The sequence below is a fragment of the Xyrauchen texanus genome, chromosome 6 (assembly GCF_025860055.1).
Source record: "Xyrauchen texanus isolate HMW12.3.18 chromosome 6, RBS_HiC_50CHRs, whole genome shotgun sequence".
Lineage (NCBI taxonomy): Eukaryota > Metazoa > Chordata > Actinopteri > Cypriniformes > Catostomidae > Xyrauchen > Xyrauchen texanus.
Genome location: NC_068281.1, coordinates 44594873 through 44618170, shown reverse-complemented (window position 1 = coordinate 44618170; position 23298 = coordinate 44594873). Strand labels below are relative to the sequence as shown.

Sequence of the window (23298 nt, the reverse complement as noted above, 5' to 3'; positions counted from 1 at the left end):
TGTACTGCACTATTGGAAATAAAATGCTTTGTCTTTGGGGGAAAAGTTACTTGCACTTACATTTCTTTTTCAAAAAGGATCGCAAAACAGTATGATGAAAAATTCTAAACTTTATTTTGCAATTTCAGATCTTTGTCATAAAACAAAACCAAGGACAATTACTGGAAACAAACAAGTTTTTCAGTGTTCTATATTCACACTTTTCCTATACTTTGCATACATATACACATGCTATAATTTGCCCTACTGAAAGTGCACTGCACCATTGTCTGAATTAAAATACTGGTATAGTTTATCCCTGAGCTGTTTGGCTTGTGTTGTACTGGTGTGTGGCAGGGAGGCCTGCTGTAGGCCAGGGTCTTGTCTCCATCTTCCTGTGACAGTGTCATGATCTGTTCCTTCCTGGTCGATTCCTGCCATGTATAGTTCACAGCACTCTGTACGCAGAATGTTGTGTAGAGCACAACAGGCCAAAATAATGTCCTCCACTTTGGCAGTGTCCGAGCTCGCGAAAGCTTGTAATTGAAGATGCGTTGCTCTACAGATAGTCTGCTATTCAGATATGGCTTCATAAGGTACTCCTTCGCGGAAAATGCCTCATCTGCCTTCAGATAAGGCTTCATGAGGTACTCCTTCACGGAAAATGCCTCATCTGCCTTCAGATATGGCTTCATGAGGTACTCCTTCACGGAAAATGCCTCATCTGCCACAATACAATAAGGAGCCAGCAGGTCAGATTCAGGAAGTGGTGCAGGGGCCTTGACGTCCGATGTTCTGTTCTCCATGGCATCCTGCAGTGAGCATCCACCAAACACTCCACCATCTGAAATCCGCCCATTGTAACCCACATATACATACAGGAATCTGTAATTGCTGTCGAACATTGTCATTAGAACTATGGAAAATGTGTGCTTGTAGTTGTAGAATGTTGATCCAGTTCCTGGTGGGGGGCGAATGTTGACGTGTTTCCCATCCAGAGCACTCAGGCAGTAGGGGAAGTTCCACTGAGCCTGGAACACATCGGTTACTTGCTGCCACACTTCCACTGTGTCTGGGTACTGAAAAACAAGAAAATACAATTTTAAACAAACTAGTCATATGTCAGACCCTTGATAACTCAGTCATTTGGCCATGTTTCACTGTCCGAATGCATACAAACTGCTTTTTTCAGCGCTAGTACTTTGACATCGGTTTGGTGTGTCACGACCTTGATGCGCACGTCCATTTGTACTTGATGTGGACGCATAGTGCAGCAGTTTCACTTTAAACAATAATTTATTGGCAAATGTTCCTGGTTCATACACACAGTGACAGAGGAGACGCACGCTTACTCTATTTCAAATCCGATACTGTGTGTTAATCAGGTTTATTAAATATTTGTCAAGCTCCAAAAATTACATAAAAGAACCATAAAATCACCTTTTAAAGCAGTTAATATGACTTGTGAATTTTATTCAAAGCCACTTGAAGACGTGTGAAAGCTCTGTGAATCACAAAAGGCTGTGTTTAATAAGTAAATATATAGTATACGCAGCACCGGCGTGTTAGTGAATGGTGCTGCTCTGTTGACACAAACTCGCGCACCAGCTAGTGATGCACTCGTGACTATTTTTAGCCTTCACAGCAGTGTGCAATATTAGAGATTTGACTACTCAAGATCAGCATCTCGGATGTAGATGCTCAATAGTTCGGTTCACTTATAATATGCATTTAGAATGGCACCAGATGTGCATTTATCCAGAATTTGAATAAGTGAATTAAACAACTGTGAACTTGCCTACAGACTGACACATACGGGAATTCCTGGAGAATTTAGAATGTCAAAATAAAAGCACGAGGGTTTAAAAAGTGCACGTGAATGAAAAGTGGACTGATGGCTTAACTAAATTGAACAAAAAAGAGATCTGAATCCTTTAAAGTCCAGATGCAAGTTGAAACATTTTAATTACAATTTTACAATTAATCATCAGCCAAATTTCATAATCACTCCATGGCAAAGAAATTTCCCCACAATGCTTGTGAAAATAACAAACATGGGATCCAATGAAGATTTAAGATTTTATTCCTGTTTCTTAGCTTTATTTCCAGATGTTCCAAAGTTGTTGCTGTTTATTTTCTTTACTTCTATCATGACCTGAAGCTGAATTGCAATGCAGTTCCCTTACGACTTCAGTCCACTTGACATTTCGTTTACTAACGCATATGGGGAGTGCCTTCATACACAACCTATTTGAAACCTCTCTTCAATAACGCCAATATTCTAATATTGGCTATGGTGTTTGAGCACCGCTCGTTTCGGCGTGAACTGACCACTATACAACATGTGCACAGACACCGTTTCCTCAGAATTTCTTCCTTTAAGACAGCGATTACCTCTTGTCTCGAAGCACTCTACCTTCGCCGACGATACACACCAATCAGCGGACCGAAGACTCTCCGGTCCCCTGCAGTGCTCCGGCGAACATCACTCCGCCTCGTCGCTTGATGCTTCGCTGGTGAACGGACCTCAGCATCCTGATTCCCGGCAGCACATCGGCAGGTGTAGTGTATCCTTTTTAAAGCAAAATTGTGCTTTTGTGTTATAAATATAAGTAATATAAATATAGATTTATATATCTAGAAGAGCCACTTAAGTGTTCGCGTCTTTTTTGAGATGTCGTTCCGTAAGTGTTCCTTGTACGAGAGACTCATCCCGCCATCAGACAAGCATGAGAGCTGCGTTTTCTGTCTGGGCCGTGCCCACGCAGAGTCCGCTGTCATGGAGACCGACTGTCCTCACTGGGAGGACATGAGTCTCAAGTCGCTTCGCTCACGAATCGCCCTCGTTCTGTGGAACGATTCGTCCTCTTGCAAACTATAAAAGTCCTGGCACACATCCCTCTCAGCGTGCACGCATAGTGACTACGTTCTCATGTGCCATAGTGGCACATCTCTCCCCATCAACGCAAATCATGCCCCATCCCTTCTAAGCCGTCTAGGCAGATGGTCAGGCTTCAGGACAAGCTGGATCAGCACTTCATGCAATGGCAGTGCTCCAGGTGTTCCAAGCGAAGCTCCTCATACAAATGGACAATCAAGGCTTTGATCCGGAGACTTTTAAAGAGCTTCGGGCAGCTACAGACTTGGCGCTGCACGCCATGAAAGTCACAGCGCAAGCCATTGGAAAGTCCATGGGGAACCTCGGCTGACCTTCACTGAGATGAGTGACCGAGAGAAGACATCTCTATTGGCTGCCCCAGTGTCTCCAGCCGGCCTCTTTGGTGGCTCAGTGAGTATGTTTGCGGAGCGCTATGTCACGACTCGGCAGCAGTGACAATCTCCTCTCCCTGAGGCCAACATATGTCCCAGGCCGCATAAATTACGCCGCGGACCTACTGTCACGCCAAGGGGTGATTCCGGGCAAATGGAGACTTCATTCTCAAACTGTGAGGATTTGGGAAATATTTGGCAAAGCAGAAATGTATCTATTTGCCTCAGTGGAGAATACCCACTGTCCCCATTGGTATTTGAAGTCCCAAGCCCTGTTGAAAACTGACGCAATGGCACACAAATGGCCGGCAAAATGCAAATACATGTTTTTATACACTCTTGTCATATGCAAAGTCCGGGAGGACAAGGAAACAGTTCTATTAATTGATAGAGATGCTGTACAGCCCACCATTGGAAAAACCACTGAGGAAGGATCTCCTCTCTCAGGCGCATGGCGCAATCTGGCATCCCCAGCCCCAGCTGTGGAACCTGCAAGTGTGGCCCCTGAACGGGGCGCACTACACGTGCCAGAACTGATGCGTTCAGTCATGAACACCATTTTACAAGCCAGAGCATCGTCCACAAAGATACCTCTATGCACTAAAATGGAAGGTTTTCACTGACTGGTGTCTCTCACATAGTAAGGACCCAGTAATCTGCTCCATACATGAAATTCTAATATTAGATTTATTAGAAATATATAACTGTTTATTTAGGGACAAAACGGGGACATTTGCTAACGCCCCAGCAACATGGTGTTTATATTGTTTCGCCTAGATGAAAATGGGGCATGTAGCGAACGTCCTTAATGGCCTGTGAAGGTCCTGCATCAAAGGTTACAAATTGAACCAAATGCAGAACAAAGCAGACGTTGGCGAACGTCCATGTGATGTCAACTGTTTGCTGAGACATAGGTTCAAGCTGTTTTTTTATAAATTCATAGTATAATGTATATTTAAAAATTCATAGGTGTTAATAATTTAATCAGCCAAAGAAAAACAGCTAAGAAAATGACTTAAAAAAATGCACATAACATTGAACTCATTGAACATTGAACTAAAAAAAAGGTTAGGCTACTTGACACCTGCAGTTTTCTGCTATAAGATTGGGGTCAATTTTATTTCCTTAATTTTAACATTTGTCATTTGAAATTAAAGAACATTTTGTGTTTTTCATTTTAGATCTGATGGAGGTGAAAGAGGACAGTCAAGAACTGAATGAAGTGAAGGAGGAGAAACACCATCCGGATCAGACACTTTATAGTTTCAAAACAGAACCGAAGTCTTTTAGTGGCTCACAGACAGGAAATAATTTCTCACAAAAGAGATTGAAAAGTACAAGAGTAAAACCTTCTTTCTCCTGCAATCAGTGTGGAAAGAGTTATGCACATAAAGCAGGTCTTAAGTGTCATATTCATGCTCACACTGGAGAGAAGCCTTTCAAATGTCATCAGTGTGGGAATACTTTTACACGCAAATCAGGTCTTATTAAGCACATGAGAATTCACACTGGCGAGAAGCCTTTCAAATGTCATCAGTGTGGAAATACTTTTACAGTCAAATCAGATCTTATTACGCACACAAGAATTCACACTGGAGAGAAGCCTTTCAAATGTCATCAGTGTGGCAATTGTTTTACACATAATGTAAGTCTTACAGCGCACATGAGAATTCACACTGGTGAGAAGCCTTTCAAATGCCATCAGTGTGGGACTAGTTTTAGACATAAAGACACTCTTACTAAGCACATGAGAATTCACACTGGAGAGAAGCCCTTCAAATGCGTTCAGTGTGGGAAGAGTTTCAGAGAGTCATGGAGTCTCAAAAGTCATCTGTTCTTGCACTCTAGAGAAAAGTCATCTAGCAGTGATCAGTGCGGCAAAACATTTTCTTCTGCATCTGTCATAAGAACACACCAGAAAATTCATCCAATTGAAAAGCCTTACTTGTGTTCACTTTGTGGAAAGAGTTTTTCATTTCTGCACAATTTAAAACAGCACCAAAAATTGCATTCTGCAGTGAGAGATCATGTGTGCTCTGAGTGTGGAAAAGCCTTTTATAGAACTTCTTGCCTGGAACGTCACAAAAGAATTCACACTGGAGAAAAACCTTACAAGTGTTCATACTGTGAAAAGAGTTTCTCTGTTTCAGGAAACCTGAAAGCACATGAGAGAGTGCATACTGGAGAGAGGCCGTATCACTGCACTTCATGTGAAAAAAGTTTCTCTATTTTAGGAAATTTGAAAGCACATGAGAGAGTGCATACTGGAGAGAAGCCGTACCACTGCACCTCATGTGGGAAGAGTTTCACCGAATCAGGCTCTCTAGTAACTCACAGAAAAAAGCATTGTCCAGAGTTGTCACAGTGAGCAAAGTTCAGCTTTATCTGCTATTTAAATGGTATGGAAATCAGATCTCTCAAAAGAACGATTGAGCTGTCATTCTGTCTAATGTAGGGCTGAAACGATTTGTCAACGTTATCGACAACGTTGACAGAATTTTCAACAACCTTTCATTGTCAAATAGTCGTTTGACCTCATTTAACACAACATGAGAGAATTTGAAATGCTAATGATGATGCGGGAGAGCAGCATTTCAACTTGCACCTGGTTGAGGAGCGGAATTAAAAGTCCAGATGCAGACCAAACTTTCCAAACAGAGTAAGGTGATGGAGATCGTAAAATATGAGGGATTTATAATACAAAATAAGTAAATACAGTACCAGTGCCATCGTTAAATAAAACTGTTCTATTATGAAGAGAGAGTATGTTTTTGTGAGTAAAAGATGATCGAAATCAAGTTAACAAAAAGGTGAGCGTGTAGTCTTAGCCCATTATACAATGGAAACTTGAATTGTTTTTTCTCCAGGGGCGTGTCTAGGGGGAGGCAGTGCCTCCCTTAGGATAAGCTCTGCCTCCCCTGAGAATTTGAGAAATAATCTGTCCATATGATCAGAGGCGGCGGCAGCCGATTTTGCCGGGGCTTCAGCCCCGAATGTTTTGAGTGTAGCCCCGAATATATTTTGAATAGTTGACTGACAATTATGAAACCGGACAAAAGCCTATGTAAACCCCCGAAATCATAAGTTGCCTTATTTCATTGTGCTTTGGCTTTGCACATACTGCATACAGCCTGTAAAAATAGACATAGGCATAATCTAGCCTATAGAATAAGTTCCTTTGCTGTCGGTAGCCTATGGGCGACTCAGTTTCTTCCTCTCTGTTGAATATGCAGCAGGTAGAGGAGGAGCTTGCACAGTTGTTGACATCAACTAACGTTACTTAGTGGCGAGTTAACGGCAATTAGCAGGAAAGACAGCAAAAATTAAGCAAATGAGGCTTTGGGGATTTTTCCGAAAGAAGTCAGTGGGTAAGAATTCACATTTGTTTTTGTCCTTAAAGTCTGAAGATCATCATCTAGCTGGCTTTCACCCACAGTTGGCTAAACCTCAAGAGTTGTAGCCTCTAACCTCCTTGTTTAGATTGACGCAGCTTGATAGCTCAGAGTTAACGCAGTCGCCGGAGACCGCGGTTCGAGCCCCGTTTGGAGCGTACTATTCTTGTTTATCAGGTGTTGTTTTCGCTAAGGATAACCAATAAGCATTAACATAAAATGTATGTGTGACTTGTTTTGTGATATTAGTTTGTAGGAAATATACACTTTGATTTGATTAAATGGTTTTGTAGAGTGTAGCAAAGATGAGCAACAGACTGAGGAGCAGCAGCAGCAGCTGTGCCAGAATCAGGCATGGAAACTGGTAACAATCAGTCACTTTACTTTAGAGAAAGTTAAAAGTGAAACATTGTTTATCTCAATGATCCTAATGCAAGGATATTGACAGATGAATTATTCTCATAGAGATGATGAGAATTATATACAGTTCGATGCCATAGTGTGTCAATGAACTTAGACTAAAGTCATTCATATATTGCTTTAACTTAGGATCTTATACATCATTTTGACTATGTCAAAAAATGTAAATTATTTATATTCAATATTTTTTTTACCTCACTTTACTCACTATAATATAAAACATTTGTGATGACTTTATGGTAATGTACATGACAATTCAAGAATCATGATAGATCTTAGGGCAATCCCACTGATCTGTTCTTCCCAATGCATTTCCTTCAATGGTATTGGTCCACAATTTGACATATGTAGCACTTGATGAATTAGTTGTTTGAAGCTGATTTGCAATAAGTTATGTGCTGTATCTGTTCTTTTGCATCACAGATGATTCAGGGAGGAGAGAGGATGTTGAGGATAGTACTAGAGTGGAAGATTTAGGAACTGTAGAAACAGGCCCAGCCAGAGCAAAACTCAAAGAATACCCTCTCACCAGCTTTGGACTACAGGGAAGTGGTTGTTAATGTGAAAATAAAATATCTGTGCTAAGCCCCGGATGTCCTTCAATGCTGGAAACGCATCTGCATCTGATGATAAATTACAATTTAAAAGTGGATTATTTTGTGCATGTTTTTCCATCGCTAGCAGATGAGTGAGGTCTGACACAACAAAAATCCAGTTTAAGCCCTATAGTCTAATAGGGGCCCTGTGCCTATCTCTGGGTTCCTGGCTTAGAAAAAGATATGCACTAAAACAGATTGTGTGTAGTATAGCTTAATTTTGCGCCAAGTTTTTTCAATTGTTTATGTTGCCCCCCCAAACAAGACAAATGCCCCCCAAACATGATATCCTGGTAACCCCTCCTGTTTTTCTCAATATAAATATCTAAAACTCCTTACATTTCACATTTTAGAATAATAGTAAAGTCATCGCAACTATGGAATATTAGAAATAAGAAATATAGGAATTATGTTGTGACAACAAAATCCAAAATAAAAAAAAAATAAAATAAATAAAAACTGTTATATTTTGTGTATATTTGCTTAATTATTCGGTCCAAGTCATAAATGGGAAAACAAGTCAAAAACACTTGATAACAATGGGATTTGTTTATGCTGTAATTTAAAAAAAACATTTAATGAACAATAAAATTGTGTTTTTCACTTTTCAGTGAATGTTATTTAGAGGTCTTTTTAAAGATGCCTTTGTCCTCTTTGTTGTTAGGAAGCATGTTTAATATAACCTTTTAAGTTCGAACCTATGCCGTAGCCTGACATGCACCCCTTCAAAAATGTTACTACGCTTCACGTCAACGCAGACCACAACAACAGTGACTGGTCTGCTTTAATAGAAAACGTCCCCCCAGCATGACAAAATAGATATCTGAGGTAGCGTCACATTTCTCCAATATTATGTTAATATACACACACATATTATTTATATATAATGTATATGTGTGTGAGTGACACAGTATTTGTTGTATTCTACTCAAGAACTTTCTGATCTCTACCACGTTTTGACCATATGTTTGACAGTGGTGTAATGTAAATAATCATTTAATAATATAGGATTATCTGTTTGTATTTTGAATTAGTCATCACATTAGAAAGCAGCTGTGAAGCATTTTTGTTATTTTTTATGTATTGTAAAGTCCAGCTTCTAAGCTTCAAAACAACACCCATTTTGTATTTGTCAAGTGAGTAGTTCTTCGTCAGTTTGATGGGGGTTATTTTTTTTCAGCACAGAGCATCAGAAGTGGTCTAAAATATGTATTTATTATTATTTAAGCAACTCAAGAGCAATCATACAGTATCTATATGCCTGGTTAATTTTGTCTTTGCATGACAGAAATTATGTATTATACATAATGTTCCCATACTCTGAATTTTTTATTAATACTTCAATAATGTAATACATACATACGTTTGAATCCATGAATTTATATAGTTCGCAATATACTAGAATTATGGCTGTGTACTCGCAGAATGATGCAGCTTGCAGCGTTTGTTCAACTCAGCAATATTAACCAACCTTGATGGGTAGAAGGACATTTGCTCTTTTTCACCAGATTAAAATGTCCAAGTATTAGTTTAAAAAACTATTATTGTTAATGCTGCAAAACATTTTGTAGAATTGGTTTTCCTTCTATTTAAAATATAGTTAAAAAAAAAAAATGTCTTCCAGATGTATTCACACACATCAAATACATGTCTTTGTGATGTATGCGTGCTATCAGGGATAGATGGTGACTCTAAAAACTACATTATTAAAGGAAAAGTTAACAAAAAATTTAAAATTCTAATTTACTCACCCATATACCATCTCAAACATATAAAAGCTTCATAAGGCTGCCATAGACACCTATTGTGGAGGGAGAAAAATAATGATAAAACTAAGCCCCAAATAAAATTGCAATATATTGGATAGGGGGAGTTTTTGGACACAGCTGACTTTTCAGCACTCATCTCACCGTCACTCAATGTGTCAGTTATTTTAAACCATGCTACTTATTTATGAGAACCCCTCATTGATCTCTACACTGAAACACTATTTCAAGGGCACGTATTTAAAATGGCACTACAGAACTTTGGGCTCTCTAGCGACATCTGTGGTTGAAAACTGCAATTTGCAGAGGAAAATTTTACGAGTTGTGTTTCGGCTCTGCTCTTCTGCATAAATTCATCTCATGGTTTGAGGTTACCTGGATATTGCCTGTGATCACTGACATATTCATCTGCAGAGCTGGAGTAATGATGTGCTATGTTCATGATGATATTATATTATTCAACTAAACATTTATAACCTACCTGCTTTGAGGAAGATGATCAACACTTGCATAATTTAATATGATTAAGTGTTTTTATCAACTTATTTTGTACTACACATATCAATTTAAGAGGTGAAACTTGTGATATGGATGATATGAGTTCAATTGAAGACACTTTATTTTTTATAATACAATCAGCCTCAGTGGACGATGCAATTGAACTCTAATACTACAATAGTAGGTCTATGTAATATATAAACACAAAAAGAAGATATTATAATGATGTGGATGAAATATACTTTATTAAACATGAAAACAATATGCAGAAGTGTGCAATTTAACAATTACAATAATAAATGTGCAATTGTTTTTGGGCAGTAAAATTATAATAGAGCTGCATGTATATGGGACTGAAGAGTACGCTGCTCATACAGTGCATGTAAACAAGAACGCTGTTTTCTTGCAATAAGCCACTTTCTGGTGTACATGTAAATGTAGTCTGTGTTACAATTTGGTTGTACTTTTCCAGTTGTAGTCAGTTTGGGATATTCCCATACTGGACTTTTGGAATAAGTGGAATCAGGCTTCGTTTAAACACAAGTAGTAAACATAGCTCTGCTTGACATTTGGCCTAGTTTGTTTATGATCTTTATGTGAGAGATTTGTATTCAGAGATCTGAATTTCTTCTTCGTCTGAAAATGTGAAGCTTTCTATAATCTTAATTCTATAATCTTAATTTTTATTGCTAATTCTACCTCTAAAAAAAAATGTTACCCCCAAAAATCAACTGTTTAAATGTTTTACATGTCTAGAAATCAAATTTACATTTATGCATTTGGCAGACACTTTTATCCAAAGCGACTTACAGTGCACATATTACAGGGACAATTCCCCCAGAGGAACCTTTGATCACTCAAAGTGAACAGGGACCGTCCGTGTCACACCTGGAACAGCTGGTTAAATGCCCAAACAGTTTGCACCACGTCCTGGGTGATACTCTGCTTTTTGTTGGGTCTGTATTGATCAGGTGTCCTTGTGTCTTCTTTCTTCTGCCCTACTTCCAGTTTCAGGGCCCCTCCAATTTTCCAGACCCTCCTTGGTCCCCCTAGGGGACTCTTCCACCTCTGCCAGAGTTAAAGGCATGACTATTGTGATTTCAGGAGGGTTTACCCTATGGCAGTGGCGCCTCCAGAAATTCTTAATAGGGGTGGCCAGATGGGGCCACTTAAAATCTTGGGGTGGCACACCAAAACTATAAACCATAATTTCAGAATTTTATTCTACTGTTGTAGTAAACCAGCCTGTAGAAAACTATCAGAAAGACTTAAGGAAACTCCTACTGATATACTTTAGTAACATTAAATATAACACAATAAACCAATGATATAATGTGCATAGACTAATTACAGTACAGTTAACATTTTGAGTTGCACAACAATTCTGTTTTATTTTGCAATTATATTTGGCATAAGGTGTACATTTATTGCAAACAAAACAGTTACTGGGGAAAAGCAGATACTGGCAGATACAAATTAAAGCAAGGACAGAAACAATCACATCTTTGCTTTATGTAACAGAACTTTCCCAACAGGGATCAATAGTCTGATTCTGATTACCAGGCTATACAGTATTTGTAAGACACATTTATATCTTTGCTTAATGTAAAACAAAAATAATTATTACTGTTACAAAAAGAACTTCCCAACAGGGATCAATAGTCTCTGATTCTGATTACCAGCCTTCAGAATAGCTTTATTCGCCTGTTGCTATGTTTTTTGGCAAACACATCCACAAAGTCATCAAGATTTATGGCCCTAGCCCTTCTTGATTCTACACTCGGCACACCCAAATTGCTTAAACGCTCATCAGTCATGGTACTTCTCAAGGCAGTTTTGATTAACTTTAGCTTAGAAAAACTGCGCTCACAGGATGCAGTGCTCACGGGTAGTGCAAGTGCAATTTTGCACAGTTTAAACATTTGGTGGAAGACCTCCTTAAATGGCTCCAAAAAGACAGTGAGCTCTATTAATGCCTTTGGTGTTTCCTGACCACTACTTTGCTTCCTCTCAAGAATGCGCTTAAGCTGGGGGATCTCATATTGTAGATCCACAGTACGGCAGTTGTATTGTGAGGCAAATGGAAACACTACATCTTTCTCACAAAATATGGCACTGCACGGATTCAAGGCCTGTATCCCTTTCATTATGACACAATTTTCTTTAGAAAATCGAGTCTTCACCTCAGAGAGAAGCACATCAATAACTGGAATGAATGAACCTGTCCGAAAGGACTCTTTATCTGTGCTCTCTTGTCTTTGAACTATTGGAGTGAACAAGTAATGCTCTTCAAGCAAAGAGCTTGGTCTGACCTGACGGCCTGAAGGTGTGGCACTGATGTTGCATTGCTCAGTAAGAGTTATAATATTGTCCCAGATGTCATTAAAGAGAGAGCCCTCTCTGTAACTCTCCAATGTGTCAACAAGGGAGTCAACAAGTGTGACAGCTGTGCCCAAATCAAGTTGTGGGGACTGTAAAATATCTGACAGATATTTTATCTCACCAAGAACACTGGTGAATGTTACAAGGAGGCTAACAAACTTGAGATCTATTTGGGCTAATAAACCTCTTGCCTCTACAGCTCTGTCACCATTTTGCTCTTCTGATATTTCTTTTAGTAGACATATGATGGCTGACAGTCTGTCTCTCACTGTCTTGCAAGCATTATACCTACATGCCCACCGTGTCTCTATCAGTCTTTGTAACTCTCTTGGGGCCCCCTGAAACATCTTTCTTTGTACCTCAAGCCATCTTTGGTGCACATATGACCCTGACACAAAAACATACAGTTTCTGCAAAAGAGAAAAGAAGCGATTAGCTTCAGGGATGCATTTCACACTGTCAACTAATACTAAATTTAAACAATGCGCATTGCAGTGCACATAAAAAGCTAATGGGGCCTCTGATTTTATGCGTGCTTTCCGCTCATGACTGAGGCTCCGTCATATGCTTGCCCTACAAGGTGGTTTTTGTAGTCAAGACCATGCTTCTGCAAAATTTGAATTATTTTCTGTGAAAGTGCTACAGCATCAAGGCGCTGTGCTGCCTCAAAGGCAAGGAAGCTCTCACATACTGACCCACTGTAATAGTATCTTATTACAAAGGACATCTGTTCTTTTTTGCTTAGGTCTTTAGTCTCATCAACCAAAATGCTGAAAGCCTCACTTTGGGAAACTTCACTAGTTACTGAAGTGTGGACCATTTCAGCTAGACAATCAATTATTTCATTTTGTGTGTCATGCCCAAGATATGTTGCATTTTTTTGACATGTCATTTTTCTTTTGATTGTGGGATTGTGTTTGGCTAGCAGTTCCATAATAGCGAGAAAGTTTCCTTTATTCTCACCTTCTGATTCTTTATGTGCTCTCTGTGCTATGTTCTGCATAGCTGTGAGAAGCAGGGTTTCTCCAACAACTTTAATGTACTCTCTATTTTCCTTCACTAATTTGTTGTATTCCGCATTTAAGGAGGCTGAGAGAGAAGATGTGCTTGCAGTGGATTTTTCATACTCTGCCCATGCTAACATTGCATTAGTATGTGCTTCAGATTTGGCATGACTTAAAAGTCCCCCATCTTTGAAGGTTGCCTTTTTCCAATGTTTGAACCCCTCTTCAGATGTAAATACTGAATCACCTGAGGAGGGGAGACTGCAGTGCCGGCAGGCATAACAGTAGGCAGAGTCTTTACTCTGAGAGTATTCCAGCCATTTATGTGTGTTGTACCAGTCTTTAGAGAAGCATCGTCTTCTGTCCCCTTGATAGGTGCGAGGGAAGATTTTCAGATGTGGCTGCTTGGGCTGCTCTGCTCTTGACTGGGAGATATCTATAATGAAACAAGAGGCAAAATCAGTTATTCTGATATTAAAATAATAATGATAATAATAACAATAATAATAATAAGCCCCTCTCGTAATTATCAATCATAGCTGTAATAATGGCCTATAGACATTTCTATTCAGACTAATAAAACTCAACTACTACTAATAAACATGAATCAAAAAGCTTTAAGTGATTATGTCATGATTTGTAATTTAACGGAAACACACTAAACAAAACATACATTTCTCCAGATGATGTTACTATCTAGGCTAGCCATCAATTTCTTTATTAGGGCCACGTGATCGTAACACCTGCTTTTGCCGTGTCCTGCCACGCTTCTGTGACCAATGGTGCTGACTGTCCCTGGGCTGCTGCTGTCTGTTTTTCCTCATCATTGTGTTCTGTCACTAATGCTGGCTGTGTATCCTTGTCATGCTGCTCTGTCTGTTCCTCTCCTCCATCCTCCTCCTCACTATTACTAAGCATCTGTTGCTCCCCTGCTATCTCTTTCACTCCTCCTTCTGTACTTTTCTTCTTAAAATAAGAAGAGATGTCTGTGGACTTTCTCTTCATTGTCTGAAAATTGACATAACATATACATGCACCAGCTAACGACGTTAGCTAGGTAACTCTTGTCAAAATGTGTCAAAGATACATCCAAAAGCTGCTCTAACAGTATACTGTAACCATTTCACACTTAAAAAGCACATTTCACGACACATAATTCCCCGTCTTCTTTTACTAAAGAATATTTTTGACTTATTTACTTACCGGTAGTCTGCTTCGTCTTCTTTCTTAACTGTTGTCCGATAGCTGTCTGAGCGCGCAACAGCGGCATGGACGGAGGGGCGGGGTTCGGGGGAGTACTGGCTACTGTGTGCGATCGAAGGTCTAGAGCGGCTTGCCTGCCTGGCTGTGCATTAGGGATGAAATGCATAACTGAAGCTACTAAAATTTATACTGGCCAGTGGGGTGGCCAGGAGTCGGCCAGGGCCACCCCCTGGTGGCGCCATTGCCCTATGGCAATGAGAGCAGTGAATCCAGGTATCCCTCTCAGCTACTCAAACAGCTGTGGGAGAAGTCAGGAGGATTTTCCATTGTCCCAACCAGCATGGGCAGTGCCAAGCTTTCTTTGCTCTAGTGCTTTATTTTCCGAATTGTTTCTTCTTCATCTTCTGAGCACCATAATAAATAGTTCTGCATTTGGATCAACCTCTCTCGTCTCGTCCTTTCCAGTAGCATGGCAATAATATGCTGACATTAAATGTTAAACTGGAGTATTTCAATACATGTCTATTATAAAATGACATTACCTGTTGCCTAGTCAATCAGAATAAAAAACAATCGTTTAGTTAAGTCTTTGTTTTCTGAAAAATGAATATGCATGACTGTGCTGAATAAGTACTCTGAATTTTGGGAATAACCTCATAGCACTCTCTCCTAAGTATACTTTGGAATTAGAAGAGGGAACCCGGGTTTGTGAATTAGAAGAATAAAGACGTTCTTTTCTTAATCTTTACCACTTGAGTTGCCTGATTCATTTTTCAGGTGAATTTCCACCACACGTGAGCTGTAAAGGTTTCAGATAGATTTGATTTCTAAGGAACAATGCAGACAAAGGGCAAGACCTTACACCATCTTAACTAGTCTTTTCCTTAAATTTGTTAAGCAGCTTACACAGATGTACATTTACATTATGAAATTACATTACGAAAACAAACCATGTATTTCTGCCTAAAATAAAAGACAGTGTTTGTATATTTTAATTTCATCATTCTCCTAAAGGTAATTGTTATCGTAAAATGTAATCAATAATTGACCGTGCATGCGCATTAACACACACACACACACACACACAAGCGCCACTAAAGTTTGTAACTTCCATCGGTTTTACTATTACCGATTTTGTTCACCTTACAAAGCAAAATCAATACACTTTTCCCCATCCAGGAAATCTCCTTTTTACGAGTTCATTCATGCGCATCTCCTGAAGGGCCCTCACCATTCTTCAGTGTCTGTTTCAGTTCAAACTGAAAAAACATTAACACTGAAGTCATTTAATTTTATACGTTTTTATAGACTAGTTTATAAATACTCGTCACTATCTGGCTGCACTAGCACCATGGACAGCACCAGCCCTTTATCAACAAAGTGTTATACTGGGTCAAGTTTTCATAAAGTAAGTGCTGACTGCAAATCATACAACACAGGTGGGGCTCGGTGTGTAATGGATGCCGACTTTAGATTCCTGGAGACAGGTGCGAAACAGTCGTGACATGTCTACCGCCTATAACTACTGGCTGTCTTTCTAGCTTTGAGAGCTTTTCATTCTGATATTGTGACTCACCACATTCTGATTAGTTCGGACAACACAACAGTAGTGGTGTATATATGCTGCCATGACACGCTGGCCCATGTATGGCTGGCGAAACACAAGTATGCGCTTCCTGATGTGTGCCTGATTCACTCAGTATGCAAAGTCCAAGAGGACAAGGAAACGATTCTATTGGTAGTGCCAAAATTACCCAACCAGCCATAGTTTCCGGAAATTATAGAGATGCTGTACAGTTCGCCATGGGAAATAAAGTTAAGGAGGGATCTCCTCTCTCAGGTGCAAGGAACAATCTGGCATCCCCAGCCCAAGCTGTGGAACCTGCATGTGTGGCCCATGAATGGAGCGCGCTAAACGTAGCACTGATGCATTTAGTCATGAACACCATTTTACAGGCCAGAACACCATCCATGAGACGCCTCTATGTGCTAAAATGGAATGCGTTGACTGATTGTTGTCTCTCACATGGCAAAGACCCAGTAAACTGCCCCATACATGAAATTCTTATATTTCTTCAAGAGCGATTAGACGTACGACTCAAAACTCAACACAAAGTGTATGTGGCAACTATATCTGCGTATCACACACATGAAGCCTCTATAGGCTAGCATGATTTAATCATAAATCACCTTAAAGGAGCAAGACGATTAAACCCACCTCGGCCGGCTACAGTCCCAACTTTGGTACATAACTTTAGTCCTAAAAGCTTTCGCAGGGCCCCCCTTCGAGCCTTTGGACTCTGTTGAGTTGTGCATGCTCTCCGTTAAGATCGCACTACTGCTGGCTCTGACTTAAGTAAAACAGGTCGTGACCTTCATGCATAATCAATCAAGACAATTCATGTCTGTTCATTTGCCCCTGGTCTTTCAAAAGCCATTGTCAATCCCAGAAAAGGCTATGTGCTTATGTTCTAACCACACCCTTCAGAGCGCAGGTGGTTCACCTTCAGGCCTTCTTCCCTCCTCCATTTAATTTGGATGAAATTATTTGGAAAATTTGTGTTAAGCCCTGTATGAGCACTACATGCATACGTTGTGTGTACACGCCAGTTCAGACTGTCTGAACAGCATTTGTATTCTATGGAGGAAGCATGAAAGGAATGTCCATCTCTTAAGCAAAGACTCTCTTACTGGATTGTCGATGCAATTGTCCTGGCTTATGAGTCGCAGGGTCAGACTTGCCCAATTGGTGTTAAAGCACACTCAACTAGAGGCATGGCCTCCTCATGGGCATGGACGAATGGTGTGTCCTTACAAGACGTGTTTTGCAGCAGGATGGTCTTCTCAAAACACATTCACAAGGTTTTACAACCTAGACTTAAATTTTCTCTGTTCACAAGTCCTCTCTGTTTAGAGTGCTTGCTATTTAATTGGCCAAATATGTATATTTATGCTCCTCCCTTTAAGGAAGAGCTCCCCATCATTTTACACAACCGCCTGCATTCAAGCCATTATAATTTACCATAAGTCACAAGCACTTACATTATAAATAAATCTCTTCCCAACTGGGTTCGTGAAGGAGTTAATAAATACTATATGACTATAGTTCATCTATTCATTCTGAGTGCTCCCCTTCTGGCCCAACATGAGGGTCACTCACTGTGGCATACTCCTGTCGGTCGCCATCCCACGAGACTGCAGCATCATGCTCCCTTTCTGGGGAGGTTATATCGTGTAGTGTGGCATGATGGGATTCTGTTCCCGATAAGCGTTAATAAATGCAATGTCAAGTGAACTGAGTCATAAGGGAACGCCTCGGTTACGTATGTAACCTCAGTTCCCTGAGACAAAGGGAATGAGACATTGCGAATGCTAGCCGTACTACAAGACTCAGGGTTCTTGATCCACGAGCAATGCGCTCCTTGTTCTCAGTCAGAAATTCTGAGGAAATGGTGTTTGTGCAGCTGTTTTATAGTGGAAAGCTTTGAGCCAAAACAGGCGGGGCTCAAACACCATAGTCAATATTAGAATATTGGCATTATTGTAGAGAGTTTTCAACATGGTCATGTAAGATGGCACTCCCATATGCGTTAATAAATGCAACGTCTCATTCCCTTCGTCTCAGGGAACCGAGGTTACGTACATAATCAAGTTTTCCTCTGAAAATGGCATCTTCTCAGTTCCCTCAGGCATTTTCGTCTTCTGCGCATGCTAATGATAAGTGACGATGCAAATATGATCAACTGGAAATGGATCTAAAATATCTTTGAAAATAATTAATATAAAAAAAATCATTTTATAACATTATATTGATATAATACCTTTTACTATTGGAAATGTCCTAATTTTGTTTGATTTTATAGCCTTATAGACTAATTGTGAAATGATAATGTATTCAAAAAATATATATTATTTTATTTACTTATTTATCATTAATCATTTATGTTCCACTTCGGGTTTAAATTCTGTTTTCTTTAGTGAAACCACATAATATCAATGGATATAAGTAATTATATATTTATATAAATAAATATCCTATAATATTCTAAATATTATCCAATAAATAAACTAAATAAATGTTTTTTTGTTTTTGTTTTGGAAAACAAATTGTCTAACCAGCAAAAAAAAAAGAAATGAAAATTGTAGGCTACTTCGTCGCAGTGCATTGAAATTGTGCTGTTCGTTTATTCAACAGAAACACAAATTATTGTGTTAAAAACAAAGAGATTACTTAGTGTGAAGAACACTTAATCCGTCCTTGTAAATTGCACCTTTCTGATGATCATTTGCCACAAAGACATTAATGCAAAAATAAGTACCCATTTTGAGAGAGAACCGTTTGTTGTGTGATTTACTGTAAATAAAATGACGAACCAAAATAATAGAAGGAAGACATTTTTACTTGCTCAATGCACTTGTTTTTATTTCAATTTCCCTGTCGATATTAAAATGATTTTAGGAGGAGTTAGAGGTTGTAATTGTGTGTGCACATAACTAATATAAGTATATAGTGCATTAAGTGATTAATGGATTCATGTTCTTAATGGAGTGATATAATATAGCTGATCTCATCTGTTGTATTTTTCATTGACTTTACAAATCTGGGAAATGTGTTTTAATTTGTTCTTCTATTTATTGCTACACTTATAATTGTTAACCTCAATGTTTTCTGTATGTGTGAAATGTTTAATATATTATGTTTAATAAAAGGCACGTATATATTAATATATATTCCTGTTAATGCTGAACATTTTAAACTGAGATTTTCCCCCCAAGAGCTCATATCACACATATTGCAGATTTTACATCATAAATAATCTCATTTCTTTAGTAATTTCTTCTGATTTTCTTGTGTACAATTAGCCTTAGAAGGTCCCAGAAGAGTTAAAATAGAGATCATTAGAGAATAAGAGATAAAATCTGAGCTGCTGTGCTCCGCTCCTTTTAGATTACATTTTGTTTCTATGACAACCAGGGCTGGACTGGTAATCTGGCAAATCGGGCAATTTCCACTGCATGTTACGGTTTGACTCGCCTCAACTCGCCTCACTTTACTTTTCTGTGTTGCATTTCCCCTGCAGTTTAGTGCCCCTGAACGTAGATGGGATTTTGGACTGATCGTCATAGTAGCGCCACCTCTACTGCTGTGACATCATCTTAAACACGACACAAATTGACCAAAACAATAACACAATCGCTAGCTGTTAGCTACTAGCTCATTGTGCTGCATAAAGCAGCAGACAGATAGATAAACGGACGGATAGAAAAGACAGACAGACAGACAGACAGACAGATAGATAGACAAAAATACAGACATATAGAGAAATGGATAGATAGATAGAAAAGACAGACAGACAGACAGACAGACAGATAGAGACTGACTGACAGACAGACAGACAGATAGTTTTGTTAACTTGCTGTCATGTATTTAAATTAAAAAATTAAACAGAAGAATAAATAAATGTTCTGTGTTGCAAAATGTACATCACATTATTACTACTGATATTTTTAAATGAATTCATTTATTTTAATAGAAATAACATATTTATAATGGAGTGTATCATTTTTTGCCATGACAAAGAAAGAGGCTTGAACGAGACACTACAGTAGATGGCGGTAATGCACTATTGTGGTTTGTGATTCACCGTTAAAAAAAGAAGATGAAGAAGATATTAAGACACAAAGGAAAAATAGAACCATTTCCAAATTGTTTGTTTATTATTCATCATCCCAACATTGGACAAAAGACAGCGGCATGGTCGAAGATATTAAGTACGAATATCCAGCATCAGACTTTAATTGAAACTCATTATAATCCGGACTAAATACAGTTTAAACAGTAAGTTTGGATTCATGTTTATAAATGTCACCAATATTCTCATCATCCTAAACGAAGACTTGTTTCTACACGAACAGGAATAACTCCAGGTGTTTCAACTGAGATCTGCGGGATAAAACATTGTAAAATGATGTTTATTAAAGAAGAGAGTGAGGACATGAGTTATCCAGAATCATGCAGTTCAAATGTAATGAAAAATGAAGATACTGAGGAACAAAGAGGTTGGTGTCAGTTTATTTTGAGACAAAATACTTATTTCATATTATCAGATTTGTTAAAGGTAATAAAATCAAAAGCTTTTCAATAATTGGCCAATAAGTGAAAGGATGTTTTGGGTAAAAAGCACCCATTGCAGAGGATATAAGCCCATATTAACAACACATTGATTTGATATGAATATGTTCAAAGTGGCCTCACATTGACTGATCCGATCACAACAGAGATCAATTTGTTTATAAATTAATTGAGATGTTATGAAATGTCAAATGTGATAAAAAAAAATTAACAGGAAATGACGCACCATTTTCTGAAGCGGTTATTCTGAATAAGTATTATCCTAATTCAGTACTCAAAAAAGCATCTTGCTGTCTCTAAACTATTTGCCTACGTTGGCAAATTTTGCACTATAACTTTTGATCTGATATCTAAACTTTATTACTATAACCTAGGGCTGCAACGGTACATGTATCTGCACTGAACCGAATGGGCACAGGACCTTCGGTATGGTACACACAGTCACACGAATGATTACATATCTTCTCATGCGTGAAACCAATATTAAAATAACAACGAACAACACAAACCACACAGAACTAAAATGAAAAAAGATTGCGGAGCAACACGGGACCGGACAGAATCACAACTTGACACAATAGAGCACATGGTGCACTAGAAACTGCAAATCAGATAACGTTAAGTTTACTAGTTAGCTCACTATTTTTCCCATCTGTGATGGAACTAAATTAAATATAAGTATCTCAGACTTAAATAAGCCAAAGATTGAACATCCACCGCCGTCTCTAAAATCTGTTGTTTGGGAGCATTATGGTTTTGCAGTAAACTACAGTAATACTGTGCAACTAGTAGTGAACAGGACAAAGGCTGTTTGTAGGCCTGTCACCATAACGTCTTGTCTCCGTAACCTCAGCTCCCTGAGACTCAGTACACTTGACATTGCGTAGCAACACATATGGGGAGAGCCTTCTTACACAACCTAGTTGAAACCTCTTTAAAATTGTGCCAATATTCTAATATTGCTATGGTGTTTGAGCCCTGCCTGTTTTGGCATGAAACTGTCTTCTATATATATATAGATATAGATATTAGTCTGCTTTCATACAAGATCTGGCAACTGGACAACCTTGGAATAATATATTGATGTGATTATTCATATAACGAGGTTTGGGCCATACAAATTACTGGAGTTTCCTGGGAGAAATAACAAAACAGGAGGGGGGCGGGAGATGGGTGTGGAATACAGGAGACTCCCGGGAAAAACGGGAGTGTTGGCAGGTATGATAATAATGCAAGTGCACACTTTCAAAGAGCAAATAACTTTTAATTAATAATATTCAGACATTGGAATCAGAATGTAAAAAAAAAAAAAAAAAAAAAGTCGGGAAGGCCCTTCTCCATCTCCAACTGCAGTTTTTGTTCCCAGCTTGGAAAACTGGATGGGATGATTATGATTTAGATGAGCTTTTAGGTCAGTTGTATTGCCACTTTTCATTGCCATTGTTTTTTTCTTTTCTCCCCAATTTGGAATGCCAAATTCCCAATGCGCTCTAGGTCCTCGTGGTGGCGTAGTGATTCGGAGGACGAATCTCAGTTGCCTCCAAGTCCAAGACTGTCAGTCTGCACATTTTATCACGTTTCTTATTGAGCATGTTACCGCAGAGACATAGCGTGTGTGGAGGCTTCACACTATTCACCGCGGGATCCACGTACAACTCACCACGTTCCCCGCTGAGAGTGAGAACCACATTATAGAGACCACCCAATGTGACTCAACCCTCCCTAGCAACCGGCCTAATTTGGTTGCTTAGGAGACCTGGCTGGAGTAACTCAGCACAACCTGGATTCAAGCTTGCGATTCCAGGTGTGTTAGTCAGCGTATTTACTCGCTGAGATACCCAGCCCCACAAAGCTTGCCACTGCCACTGTTTTTAAACAAAGTCAACATACCGGCTCGTTAATGGGCTCTCCTCTCTCATTCGGCTTAAAGCCAAAATGTTCCCACACCAGAGCTGTGGAATGCTGCTTTGAAACCAAGCCCATTTGGACTTATTCTTCCAAATTTCTTACTAGAATTTATGCAGTCGTCGTAAAAAACACCTATTACAGGGCTCGACAAGCCTGTATGAATTTCTCTCTTATGAGGAACACAAAATTAGATTTTTGGCAGAATGTTAGTCACAGTCACTATTCACTGTCACTTCATATTTCTTTCTTCTTCCATAAAATACAAAGTGGATTGAGACTGAAACAAACGTTTTCCCTAACATCTCCTTTTGAGTTCCACGGAAGATAGAATGTCAGACAGGTTTGGAATAACATGAAGGCGAGTAATGATGACAGAATTTTTGGTAACACTTTACAATAAGGTTCATTAACATTAGATAATGCATTAACTATCATGAACTAATGAACAATATTTTACTACATTTATCAATCTTAACGTTAGTTACAACAACAACAAAAAATACAATTGTTCATTGGTCATAGTGTATGAACTAATGTTAACATATATAACTTTTTATTTTAATGTATGAAAATGTATTAATATAGCCTACTGTATGTTGGAATTAACATTAGTCAAGATTAATACATTATATAAAAGTGGTGTTTATTGTTAGTTCATGTTAAATTATGTTTGTTGAATGAATAAAAGTGTTACCCAATTTTGGGTAAATCATCTCTTTGAGAGAACAAGTCAATTCCCACCAGTTG

At 38.8% G+C, this 23298-nt stretch overlaps 1 protein-coding gene across 1 annotated transcript in view; it reads left to right on the top strand.

The window, feature by feature from the left end:
* LOC127645735 (zinc finger protein 271-like) overlaps positions 1-23298 on the top strand; it is a 73625-nt gene that overhangs the window by 4169 nt on the left and 46158 nt on the right. Inside the window, exon 2 of the mRNA XM_052129397.1 lies at positions 20427-20570. Within this exon, the coding sequence (XP_051985357.1) occupies positions 20427-20570 (144 nt within the window). The remainder of the gene's footprint in view (positions 1-20426; positions 20571-23298) is intronic.